Source organism: Anopheles coustani, chromosome 2 (genome assembly GCF_943734705.1).
Source record: "Anopheles coustani chromosome 2, idAnoCousDA_361_x.2, whole genome shotgun sequence".
NCBI classification, from domain to species: Eukaryota; Metazoa; Arthropoda; class Insecta; order Diptera; family Culicidae; genus Anopheles; species Anopheles coustani.
The window spans coordinates 39,469,815-39,482,637 of NC_071289.1; the positions used below are offsets into that span (position 1 = coordinate 39,469,815).

Genomic DNA, 12,823 nt, shown 5'->3' on the forward strand with positions numbered 1-12,823 from the left:
GACAACAATGTTTTTGGGGAGATTCCGGTCGTCGGAAGTAGAAACTGCTTTGTAATTTGGGAAAGGGATTCACCGGCTAGACTTTAATTATTTGAAAATGTCATTTGCGTATAAACCGGAACTGCTGCAAGAAGAAGTCCAAATGCACACAACAAATGTTAAATATAACAAACGTCAATCAAATTGGTTCAACAAAAGAGGACAATGTAGATATTTAAATTGGAACAAATAATGTACTATTTGTAAGAAAAAACTTTAATAAACCGGAACTGCTGCAAGAAGAAGTCCAAATGCACAAAACAAATGTTAAATAAAACAAACATCAATCAAATTGGTTCAACAAAATAGGACAATGTAGATGTTTAAATTGGAACAAATAATGTACTATTTGTTAGAAAAAACTTTAATAGTCTATGCAAAAGCCGATTCGCTGAAATACCGTAAAAGTATACCAACAAATTGTAAGATTATTTGCATGCTTCATGGTAAAAGCTCAATTTGTCAGAATACGTCTTATTGCAATCTATCGAAGGATAATCGTTTGCGAAATATTTCCAATTTTTGTACAGAAGAAGTAAAAATGATTGACTTGAATCTACGAATAATTTATCCACTAGCCATAAATTCAATCCACTAAACAAAAGTTGCTAGTTTTGGTACGTTCCTGTTTCAAACGAACTAAATTCAATAATATCTTAAAACTTGTTTTTTCGAAATGAATTATCGCTGACAATAAATAGCAGCATCAGCCATCACTAGATGGACTTCCGCTAAATGAACATAAACACGAAGTATTCAATAACATTAACAATATCGTTTGGTGGCGTGCGGCAAATTGTTCGTGCCCATATGTTATCCTGCTGGGGGACAAAATTACTCCTGTGCTCCGCTGCCAACATGTTCCAGGTCTAAACCCCAGCACATTCAACCATCCTTTCTCCTTTTACACATTTCAAACAGATAGGGAGAGAAAGAGCGGAGCTATTTTGGATTAATGGAAACATGTTTCCTTCTTCGCTTTGCGCTGCAGTGTGTTTTGTCTGGAGTTTTCCATCTCCAATAATATTGATATGAAGCCGGCTAGCGCCGGGACAAGCAGGAAAATGACTGGAAAAATGAGACATAAAATCCAGCCCGGGACCTTCAACCGGGAACCCTGACACTGCTTTTTCCCCTTGTTTTGGTTTTGTGCAACCGTGTGTCGGGTGTGTTTGTGTGGCACGACCGTCCGATCCCGAAGCATCCTCGGCACACAAAACACACGCAGACATACAAGCGCTTGCATGCAGGATGCAATTTATAGTGCGTTTGAATGTGCATGTGCTCTCCCTCCTTTCGTATGGCAGCTCGGGAAGAACCCCTGGAAAAAGGGGTTTTGCCGATGCCAGCCCGCCGGGTTCTGGTTGCACGGGGAAGAATTTCATTTATACGTTCATTTTCTCTCCGGTGGGTTGCATCTGTTGTCCCTCTTATGCCATGCCAGACTTTGCTTTGAAGCAGGCTGCGCTGCAGTCCCCCGTGTCCATGGCCACACACAAACACGCTTGCACACAAACACACGCAAACAAATAACACTACACACACCCTTGGGAAGACCTCCGGTGTGTTCTATGTCCCAGCGATCGCCGCGTCGCAGACGATGATTTAAACCGGGCAAACCCGTGAACGGAAACATAAAACAAAACTCATCACGACTCCGCGTGCCTCGAAGAAGATTAAAATGAAAGAAAACATCGATTAAACAATTATTCATCGTCTCGCTTTTCCGCGAGCGCGCACCGGTTTACGAAAAAAAGCGGAAAGAATGATGCCGGATGCAGCGGAAAAGCACAGGGCGGGGAACGAATTGTGTATCAGCCATGCAGCGTCAGCGGGAGGTGGAAAGTGTCCACCCGGCCCAAAGATTCTAAGCAAGGCAAGGACGGGAAAACCAAGCTCAGAATGTTGTACACACCAATTGATCAACACACACACACACACACATTGTTGTGAAAGGGAAGGTACTAAATTTCTAGGGAAAAAAGCGTACAACAATTTGCACTAACACACACGTGCAGCGTCGTACACCATTTCATAACGTGAAGATAGGAAAAGAAAGAGTAAGTATGGTTTAGAGAGGAAAAGTAAAGAGAACGAGGGAAAAATGCAAGTAACGCAAACGGAAAGAGGAAAAGCAAAACCGAAAGAAGAGAACGAGGAAAGGTGAGGAGAAAAATAGTGCAACAAGAAGAAGTAAAGTTTAGAACAGGAAAAAGCGAAACGCAATGCAACTGGACCGCGATCATAAATACAACACCGGTAACGAGAGAAAGAGGATCAGAAAAAACAGCGAACAGGAACAGGGCAACGAAGCAGAAGCAAACGACACTCTGCGTAAACAAAGGAACAAACGCACAAACGGCGAACGGTGGGCACCGAACGACAGGGAGCAATTAGAAAACGACGAGAAAAAGACGAAACGCAAAAGGGAGAAGCAATGAAGAATGTTTCGAAGGCGAAAGCAAGTTAAAAATTGTGGAAGAGAGGCAAACGAACGAACGGCGGTGGCACGCAAACCGAAGAAGACAAATGCAGTTGGAAACAAATGGAAGAAACCGCACTCGAAATGGTTTGTTGTGCGCAACGGCAATACAACAAACGCGTCTTGTGCGTGCTCAGGTGAAGAAAATGGAAAACACGGGGAAAAGCCTAGCTAAAGAAGGAAGCAGAAGCACCGAGAATTTGCTCTTTTGTTGGGATATCTTCGGAGCATTTCGTCGCAAACGCGCATTTTGAAGATAATGGATCCAACACTTCTACATCGCCTACGACTGGAACGATTGAACGATTTTTGCAAACAGCTTTGGCCATGTGGAACAGGTCCAGTTCTATGTTTCGGGGCGCCAAGCGATCGATGTAAAATTGAAAATTGTATCCAAGGGATGTGGACAGTTTTTTGGGATTTTATTGAACTAACTAGAAAATGTTATTGAAAGTGCGCAAAAATAATCTTGTCAAAACGTAAAGCAAAGATTTGTAAGTTTTGAGTGATTACTGACATGAAAATCGTAAACAACGGTAGAGTAAACTGGTGGAGTATGCAAAAATAGAACAGAATGTAGTAAAGTAAATCATCCAATATGAACCTAAACGGAAGAAATATCAACTGTCTAGTTTATCTATTTAGAAGAATCAGATACATTATTTCTATTCTTCCTTTCTTTGTCAATCCATCAAATTTCAAATTTTATGTTCTATTTTCAAATCGAACACCATATGCTCATTGTAGAGCTTGAAAAAAGGCCGCTTCTACTATTGGATCATTGTTTTCTATTTTCATAAATACATGTATTCCTTTGCCGAGTAGGACAATTTTACTCTTGTAATCTTGTAACTAACAGCCCGCTCAGAATCTTCTGCGGACGAAGAAAATTAGCATGAAAGTACGAGATCGTGAAAAGGGCAATGGACCTGCTAAGCCCGGCCTAATCTGATCCGCCGGTGTCCAACGACCCGCGTCCAGGGTAGTTTTCCATCGGATTCTCTCTTACCTCGCAGTATTTCCAACCCGCAGTCTAACTTGCGCGTAGTTGTGGCCTAAGGTGATCATGTTTACACACATACACACACACACACACAGACACACAACCCTATGCCCTGCGCGTAGGGGTCCCACGGAGGAGGAGGGCAGGAAAATAAACCATGGTTTGTTTTTGTTTTGCCCTGGGAGCTTCGTTTTCTTCGGGAGTTTTCTTTCGCCGTTCGGTCCGTTTGTTCTTTCCTTTGGGTGTGTTTTCTTCGACTCGACGGAGCCGGTCGGTTTCGGTCGAGTTCCGAGAACTGTTGGTGGGATGCACTGGATGCCATTCTATTTTCAACCACCATTCACTGCCCGGGAGATGGTTTGACAAACAACCGCCCTCAGCAGTCGTTTAGCATGATTTTCTTATGGTTTATGAACCATTTCTGGTTTGACGCACTGGAGTATTGGTTAATCTTCAATTCAATTCAATTATGGCATTGAGATCATATGTTTTGTTTGATTCTTTACTTACGTTTTGTTTTGGCTTTTGAATTTGTTTTAGGATTGTCAATTTGTTTGATTCATTTGACGTGCTTAAATATCTCTCATTTTAATTTTTATCTCGTGTTTTGCCTTATTTACTAAATCAATCTAAGGGACAGAATCTTCGAGTATTGTATATTATTTAAATTTTCAACAATATTGTCTTATGAAATAACGGCGCGCTTATAACGTGGGAGGAAATCAACGCCTTACTAATTTTTCAGTGCAATCAATCCTATGGGCTTTTTTCCCATTTGCGCCAATTGCTCGAAGCGGATCAAAACAAACATCATCATCCGAGTGTTTTCGTCGGCTTTTCACTCACCCGGGAGGACATACAAGTTATAAATTAATCTGTACAAATCATCCTCTCTGCGCATCCGGTTTCCTGTGTCTAAAAATATCCCTACCGGGCGCAACATTGATGTATCCCGAGGTGAGTTTCCCGCTCCCTCAGCACAGCGAACCGTTAGCTTAAAGCCCGGAAGGAAAAGCCTGACTACCACCACCAACACACGGCGCACGGTAAAAGGACATTTAAATGGAGTTCTTAATACGATTTTCCCGTCTCCCGTCGCGGTGAAAAGTGTTTCTTGCTCCGTACGTGACGAACGGTTCGGCTCATCGGGGACTCACAAGTGAGACAAAAACAAACCGAAACCAGGGTTCTTCCCTACCCCTACCCTCCCGGAGGTTGATTTCTTCTACACCCTTCGCCCGGTTCTACCACTGCTTCTTCTTGCCGCTAATTTCCTGTCTAGCGTATTATTTTTCCCCGCTGCGTTTCGGTTCGGCCGTTCGTTTCCATTTCCATTTGCTCACCGAACCGATTCAAGTGGTTTGGTCCTTGCACCCTGGAAGTGTCGATGGGAGAGCAACCAGCGGCAGAAAGGAAGCAAGAAAAAACACCGAAACGAAAAGAAAAACGGCCCGTGATCCTTTTCCAAACCAACCAACCAACCAACATGGCGCATTTTACCGTTGCGTAGCCGTTTCGGTCGTTGAATCGAATCCTCCGTCGACGGGAGGTTTTTTTTTTGTTATCCTTCCAGCTCTGAATCGTATCGTATCCTTGCCATCAGCTTCAAACAGTCGCACACACGCACACAAACGTACAACCGGCATCCGGGACAAGAGGCTCGTTTGACTCTCCGAGTCCCTGTTTGCACGGTATAACGACTGGAGTGTGTTGTTTTCCCTAACGATACGCGTTGCCGTTGTTTACTGTGTGCGAACTGTGATGTAGGATGTTTTTTTTTTCGTTTTTGGTGAAGAGTAGATAATTTCAAATTTGTTTGCAAGTTTGCACATCGATTGGAAAATAAACTTGTGTAAATATAGATTAAATGGACTGTTTTGGGTTTGTGTGCTGGATTTTTACCAATCTTATTTGGGATTTCTTTGGTTTTCGTACAATCATTTATATTGACAATCGCGGGCATTTTTTTGTTCTTCAATAAGGGAAAGAGGGACCATATGAACTCTTAAATAAAACATAATAGACTTTTAAAAAATCCCTGCTTCTGATTTTATTATTGTAATCAATTCCATCCATGTTTTAAACTTTTAACGACAGTTATTAATTTTTTTTTCATGTCGTGTTTTTAATTCCATGTTTACGAGTGTTTGATCCTTGTTTACTCATTTTAGTGCTATAAATTTTAGTTCACGGCCTCGGATCCGATGCCTTACGCTTCTTAGTGGTGTTTTGAAATGAAAAAAGGCTTCTTCGAAAAATCATGAACAGTAGAGTTCGTCGTCTAGCTTCGCCGCAATTGGTTGTCCTGTCCATTTGTGATTGCTCAAAACAAAAACAATATTCACCCGTAAGCCATACCTTTTGCCTCGCGCTTTGGCTATGTGTGTATGTGAATGTGGTGATCGTGAAATTCGCAACCACCCCCCTCCCCCTTCAGCTTGGGCGAGCATACACGAAGCAAAAAAAACGATGGGGCTGGGTGGGGGGGACGCAAAAAGAACAATTCGCTCGTCCGCGAGCTGGAATTCTCGCTCGTTTCGCGCTCGTGTTCGCTTGCTTCTTCGCTTGCCAAGTTCTGCTGCCCCCAAGGCGAAACCGTTCCGTTTCGACGAAGGACGAGAGGGGGAGCTATGGCAGGTCGGGTTGACGGAAAGTTCACTGAACCCTCGCCCCGGCCCGAAGACGCCGAAGCAACAGCAGCAGACGAAGCGCAGAGCATCGCGCACCATTTCGAAACAAGGCGAGCAGCTAACTCATCTCCCCGGTTCAGCTCGCCGAGGGACGAAGGCGGTTTTTCCTGCATCCTGCTCCGTGGTGGGCGTGGTGGTGGGATGGGGGGGATGCTGCGCAGGGACTGAGGGGGTGCATGGACTGGACCTGGACCCTGGCTGCCGGTTCCGATGCCGGGTGAAACGAACGGTTGGGAACGTTTTTTGCCCGTGCGAATTGTTCTTTGTCTGGACGCAACCACCACCGACACACACACACACACACACGCACACATTGACTCGGAATTGGTCGTGTCGTTCTCGGTTCTCGAGTCTCTCGATCCCGCCGTGTCCCGCAAGGGTTTGTTTTCCTTTTATTTTTCCATCCCCCGACCTTTTAGGGGTGGCGTGGCGCACGCCTCGAAGGGTGGCTTGCAGGGTAGATATATATTTATGTATTGAAGGTGGAGGCTGAGAACGTCCCGAGAACGGCACACAGACATCCCTCCGGTGGCCGTATCCTGGCACGGGCAGAAGCGACTTGCTCTTTGCCTTCCATTCTTCCTGATTGTATGCGGCTTCCAGCTAAAACTCATCCATATCGACCCGGGAAGCAACACCCCTAACGAAGGATGCGACTCAAACGCACACACACAACCACGTACACGTTGGAGGGGTGGGTTTCGCATTGGGGGACGGAATGCCGGTCGTTTCCCTCTGGCTGGAGAATGCTGGAGGGTGACTCCCCGGCAAAAATCGTGATTCGCACAAAATTCGTAGGGAATCGCTAGTTCGAATCTGCTGCCGGGGAGGAAAAAAGAAGAAAGGACACGCGCGTCTGGCGTGAGCGGAATGTCCGACCGACCGACCGAACTCTCGGCGGACCAACTGAACTGGAGGCTTCGAGCCACCGCGTAATTGAATCCTAAACTCCCGCTGGCCCCAGGCCGCGAGGGCACGTTGCTTCCGAAACCTGCTGATGTCGGTGATTTTCCATTCCATCCCCTCCCCCCCACAAATCCCAACCCAGAGGGTGGGAAAAATTATCCCCGTTTTGTTTTCGAATCGCCTCGCTGACTGTCGAGGCGTATCCTGCCGAGATTTTCTCCTGGTCCTTTTATTTTTTGTTTCCGTTCCGTTATCAGCGCGCTATTTTGTTGTCGCAGCGAAAGCGACCGAACAGCATTGCAAAGCAGCTTATTTATCCATTTGTCTTAATGAATTAGCGGACTTGCTTCCATTCATTCCAGCATTTCCTTGGCCAATCCTTGGGACGTGTTTTGAAAAAGCTTATGATAATGCGAGGACAACGACGACGACGATGACAGCATCCAATCATTGCTGGGTGCCAAATGCCAAATGCCGACTCCTGCGGCCAACAAATGGAGTCACATCATCATCAACATCGTTCGTGTAGGCCCTGGGAATGCAATAATCGTATGCCTACCAAAATAGCACCAGGGCGGAAGGCATACTCCAATCCGAATGGGCTCCCCAATTACCATAGATTAAGAGGCTTCCTCCGTCAAGGACTTTTCCGGTCGAATCGAACTCTCTGCTCTACTATCGCATAAGAGGACGAGCGGCTTCGGAATGGTGGGTTATTAAGTATGATTTGGAGTTCCTAATAACTCGTGCCCGCCTCGAAGCTGTGCGAAACAATTACGCCCGAAACCATGGGCTCCACCGTAGATTGGCGTAAATTGTTCTTCAGCCTGCGAACGGTCAATTACCAATGGTTTTAATCAAATAAATAGCCTTTCGCTTTTTCAAGCACTCTTCACTACTTCTGCTTTAACTCCACCGCATATCTCGCCAGTGAGTTCGAATTAAAATTATCCAGTCCGGGGACTTGTGTTTTCTTTTCTTCTCGGGTTTTGATGGAACGACGACGACCACATTGCACCATTAATGGGCGTCGGGTTTGTGTGCGTGGGTCTCCGTGCTCTCCCCAACGTAGCAAGAAAACTCCTGTTGCCGGCAAGGGACTCGCCAGTATCTTGGTTTTATTTTTACTTTATTTTTTTTTTGTCGGTACGCCGGTACGTGTCGCATAACAGATGTTTCCATGTTTTTTGATGCTCCACACCGACCGCGACGATGGGGGAAGGCTATTCCATGGGCGTTCGATTCACTTTCAATCCGGCCGTACATTTTGTTTTTCTCTTCCACTACTCCCCCCGGCCCTTTCGCTCCCACTTACCGTTTGTTTACCAGATACGATTGAATTTCGCTGGCTTTTGGAAGAAAAATATGGCTGCCGAGGAAAAGGGGCTATATACCCACAATGCCGCGGTACGAGGCGAGAGTGCCCAATTCCTCACTTCCAAATGAAAGATGCTGCCTCCATAATGCGACATCAGCAGCAGCAGCAGCAGCTGAAATTATATCGACAGCAGCTTCCCGTAAGCAGCTTGCCTGTCGACGAACGGCGCGAGACACGAGCCGCTTTTAATGATACCATTCCGATCGGCCGTTTCCACACCACCACCACCACCACTACCACTCACACGCGTGTGCTCTCGGGGCCGCACGCGCTCACCAGACCGGGTGCCCAATAATGCCGACGACCACACGTGCCCGAGATGATGGCATCGACAGATGCTGCGCTCAAGGATTCATGAACAGGATCTCGGGGCCTGCTGCCGTTTGTTCGAGGAACTTGATGGCGCGGAACCGGTGGAATCGGTGGTGGCTTAGGGTTCGGGGCGAGTCCATCCAACTGCGTGTGCGAGCAGCAGCAGTTGGTATTGCCGTTATGAGCTGGTTTTCGAATGCCTACTCTTGTCGATGTGGTGAGAGATATGTATCCATTTTCGAACACGCAATTTGGGGAAATAAATTTATTATTTGGCCCCTAGAAGAAGCGAGCAGCAACCAAATGTTCAACGATTGGACAAGTGTGTCGTAAATATTTCCTAGAAACTCATCAACATCGCAGGATGTGTCATCAATTTAACTAGAGCATATTCGCAAGGATTCCGGATATTCTGATTGCGCTGGCGTAACCATGTTACATCATGTCACGTTCTTACTCTTTCATTTCTTAGAAATATTTATAGAAAAGCTCTAATTTAAATCAAATACGCTTCTAGAAGGCTCAAAATCTTCACAATGTTGGGATCTGTAAATCGTATTAGAAACATCAGGTCACATGCTCCTTCATTTCCCGTCATCATACGTCATCAGTTAGTCTTGTATTAGATAGGCAAGATGGATCTCTTAGTTCCAAAAATAACTCTCAACTACGTAACGAATTGTGAACGGTTCGAGAATTTAATTGAAATTCTCCAGCCTCTCTTGTTGAATGTAATCTGAAGCAATTATTTCCCAACCTGACACCGTCGACATGGTGTATCTGTCGTCTCTAGACTTTTGATATTTGATCATCATTCTAACCTATCGGATACAGTAGGAAAATCCTTCAACATGGCGAATGAGAAGTAAAATTGTAGCTTTACTCTTCGCTTTACTTTTTGTCTTACAAATTACCGTCATTAATTCCTTATTCTTTGGAGATATTTTTCACAAAATGCTCATGGAAATCGAAACTCATTAATTGTATGTGGTTTGCTCTATTGTGTCTATTCTGAAAAGCAAAAACACAATCATATCTAGAAAAACTTGATTTAATGAATTGAACTAATTGTAAGTCTTATTGCCATTTCGCAAGAAACAATTTTGGAGGGACAACAAAAATATCAGATCATAGAATTGCGGATATACCTTTTATGCTAACAGGTTCGGTACGACGGTCCTTTACTTTCGTTCCTTCTGGAAGATGCATTGGAATTAGGATAAGTAATCACCAAAATTTAGTTTAGTTTGTATCAAAACACCAGAGTTCAGTTTGTATGAAAGTATACAAGTACTATTATCCATGCAAGGGCTACATCGTAAGGAGGTAGCATAAGCGTGAATCACTCGGTAATTTCAGGAACTTGGTGCCTACCTCAAATTTTCTTCATTTTCGTAAGTCCTGCTCAGCACCGTACACCCGGGCCAGTCAGTGTTTTGGGGTAGTTGTTACATTTAGAGGTGCATATGTCCGCCATATACCTTACACTTCCCAGAACTCTTGTGCTAACCTCAGGTCTCTGGTAAATGCTCCGGAAGTGTTTTGGAAATGTTTTCTAGCATCCTGATAGGCTATCGAGATGGGTGTATTTTTGAACGTTTCGGGCGACACTTGGTTCGATTTGGGTGTGTGCTACAGCCATAGTCAATTCATGGCATGTGTTTTTGCGCGATGGCTTCGTTTGACAGTTCGTCGTGGTCGGTTCGCAAAAGGAAAAGGGTTGAAACGATCCCGGGACATATGCTGCTGTCGTCTGCCGGCATATCTCGAGGGGGCGCTCGCTATGAAACCCGGCAAAGGCATGGATGCGATGCCGGTGATCCTGGCCGAGACGAGTGTATGTGTGTGTGTGTGTTTGTGTGTGCGTGCGTTGCTCGGGTTCGGTTTCGGTAACGGTAACCCAAACCGCTCGGTTAAGGGTAGTTTGGGCATTCTTTATCCTCCCCATCAGCAGCAGCATATTCGGACACTCACACAAACATGGGGTAGTCAAATCACTCCATCACACACAATTTCCCCCTGCGAGCGAGGGGTGCACATTCGTCGAGGAGGTACGCAGCCAGTGCCACAATGTTCGAGGTTTTTTTTCCCTTATTCCGTCTCGAGCAAATATTGAAGGGGATGAAAGCAAAAAAGTGTGTGTATGATGACGCCTGCTGGTGCGCCTGGTTGGGGTACGCTTTTGCTGGGTTTTCCACCGCCCGGTGTTGGCGGTTTCCACCGAGTCCTTCAAGGAAAGGAAGCATAAGCCCGGGGGGAGAATGGAAGCGTAATCCATTCAAATGAATAATGTATTCCCAAATAGAGTCAATTCAAAGCTTTGGCACGAATGAAATGGAAATACAGAAAAGGACGAGAAAGTATAGATAGCTACGGAGAAAGCAGGCAAAAGGAGCACAGTTAAGCACAGTCTAGTGGAGCGGCATAAGCCCAACGGAAAAAAGGATATTCGTACCAAAGCCAACTCCGAGCAACTCCCCCAGTCATAGTTGACCGAGCGACATCATGTTGCTGCCGGTTGCTATGCGCGCCGCCATGATTTGTGTGTGTGTGTGTATGTGGTAAGCGAATGTGCGAACGTATGTGTTCGTTTTTGCCGGCTTTTTTTCCTTCAGCTACCTCCCCGCCGTGTACATCAAAACGGTCGACTCCTGGAGGTCCTTGATTTGACGGTGCGCTTTCAGGACTCAGGTGGAGAGAGTGTCCTTCGCCGGGCGCCGCCATTTCGTTTTGGCGCAGCCGGGCGCGGTGCACGATTGGGTGGAGTTGGCGACGAAATGGAGTCGGACGGAGGAAAAATAATTGAAAATCGTTTCCCGGAAGGGGCTATGAATGGCAGCGTCTTCAAGGTAACGGTCGAACGGCAGACAGTCCCGCAAGTCGTGAGGGTGTTTTTTTTTCTGGAAGGCGCAAGAGGAAAAACGAGCGAAAAAGGATATTCGCTTCGGAAGATCCCCGGGTACGAATTTTGCAAACGTTGTTCGAATCCGGCATTTCTTCCCTTTATGTTTGTCTATGATTTTGTTGGTAAAATTGCACAATTTGTGCGCGGTACCCCCAATTGAGCAATAGAGATAAAAGTCCAACCCCAATGTGTGTTTATTTTTTTCTTTCTTTTGTTGCTACACACGCCATTCATCGCGCGTTGCCTTGGACATGTTTTCTTGTGTTTCTTTTTGTTTTGGTTGTGTTTCGTTGCCGCAAACCCCCGAGGGGATGGGTTTCGAGTACGGGAAGGGGGCGCAGGGGGCGCGCACCATAACTGGTGGAGGTGTGTTGCAAGCCAGTCTGGGGACGAGGAGTGTTTTATTTGGGAAATTCTTTGTTTAACACCGCCGCGCGTCTTCGTTAAGCGGAAATGTTTTTGAACCCTGCATGGCGCATGCGAATGGTTGTGTGTGTGTGCCGTTGACACGATACATTTATGTGTGTTGGTTTCGATTCTCGTTCTATACCGCACGCTCTCCGCTTTTTTTGTTGGAGCGGATGAAAGAGCGCGAGCGGTGAGGATGCCAGCGGAGGAGTAAGCGAGAGATCCAATAAGAACAGACGCGCGTTCGTTACCCCGCCGCAGTATGGAGCGTTGCTTGGTGTGCGTGTGTGTACCTCTGCTTTTCATTCTTGCTTTAAGCACACAAGCGATAAACAAACAACGAGCAGAAAGAGCAAGGCAGAGAGAGGAGAGAAAGAGAAAAAAAGATGCGCAGTGACGGGCGATGGCGCTAACAAACACAGCTGCGGCCTCGTTTACGGAACCGGCTTGGAATGTCGGTCCTTGCTAGGGGCGCGTGGTGGTGGCAGGGATGGGATAGGGAAATAGAACTTCAGAACTTTCTGTCCACAGGGAAAACCTTCCACGCGTGGAAGATGCGAGGGTGCCCCCACGATGTTGACGGCTATTTGTTCGGACGCCTGAACAAAGCTTGCGCAGCAGCACCGTCGATCCCAACGCACACTAGCGCGCACGGGAACACGCACATCTGGCAGATGGCAGCCGCGAACTCGACCCGCAT

General features: G+C 46.1%; 1 protein-coding gene across 1 annotated transcript in view; it reads left to right on the plus strand.

The window, feature by feature from the left end:
• LOC131264375 (protein disks lost) overlaps positions 1–12,823 on the plus strand; it is a 101,920-nt gene that overhangs the window by 27,079 nt on the left and 62,018 nt on the right. Inside the window, exon 2 of the mRNA XM_058266678.1 lies at positions 9,373–9,381. Within this exon, the coding sequence (XP_058122661.1) occupies positions 9,373–9,381 (9 nt within the window). The remainder of the gene's footprint in view (positions 1–9,372; positions 9,382–12,823) is intronic.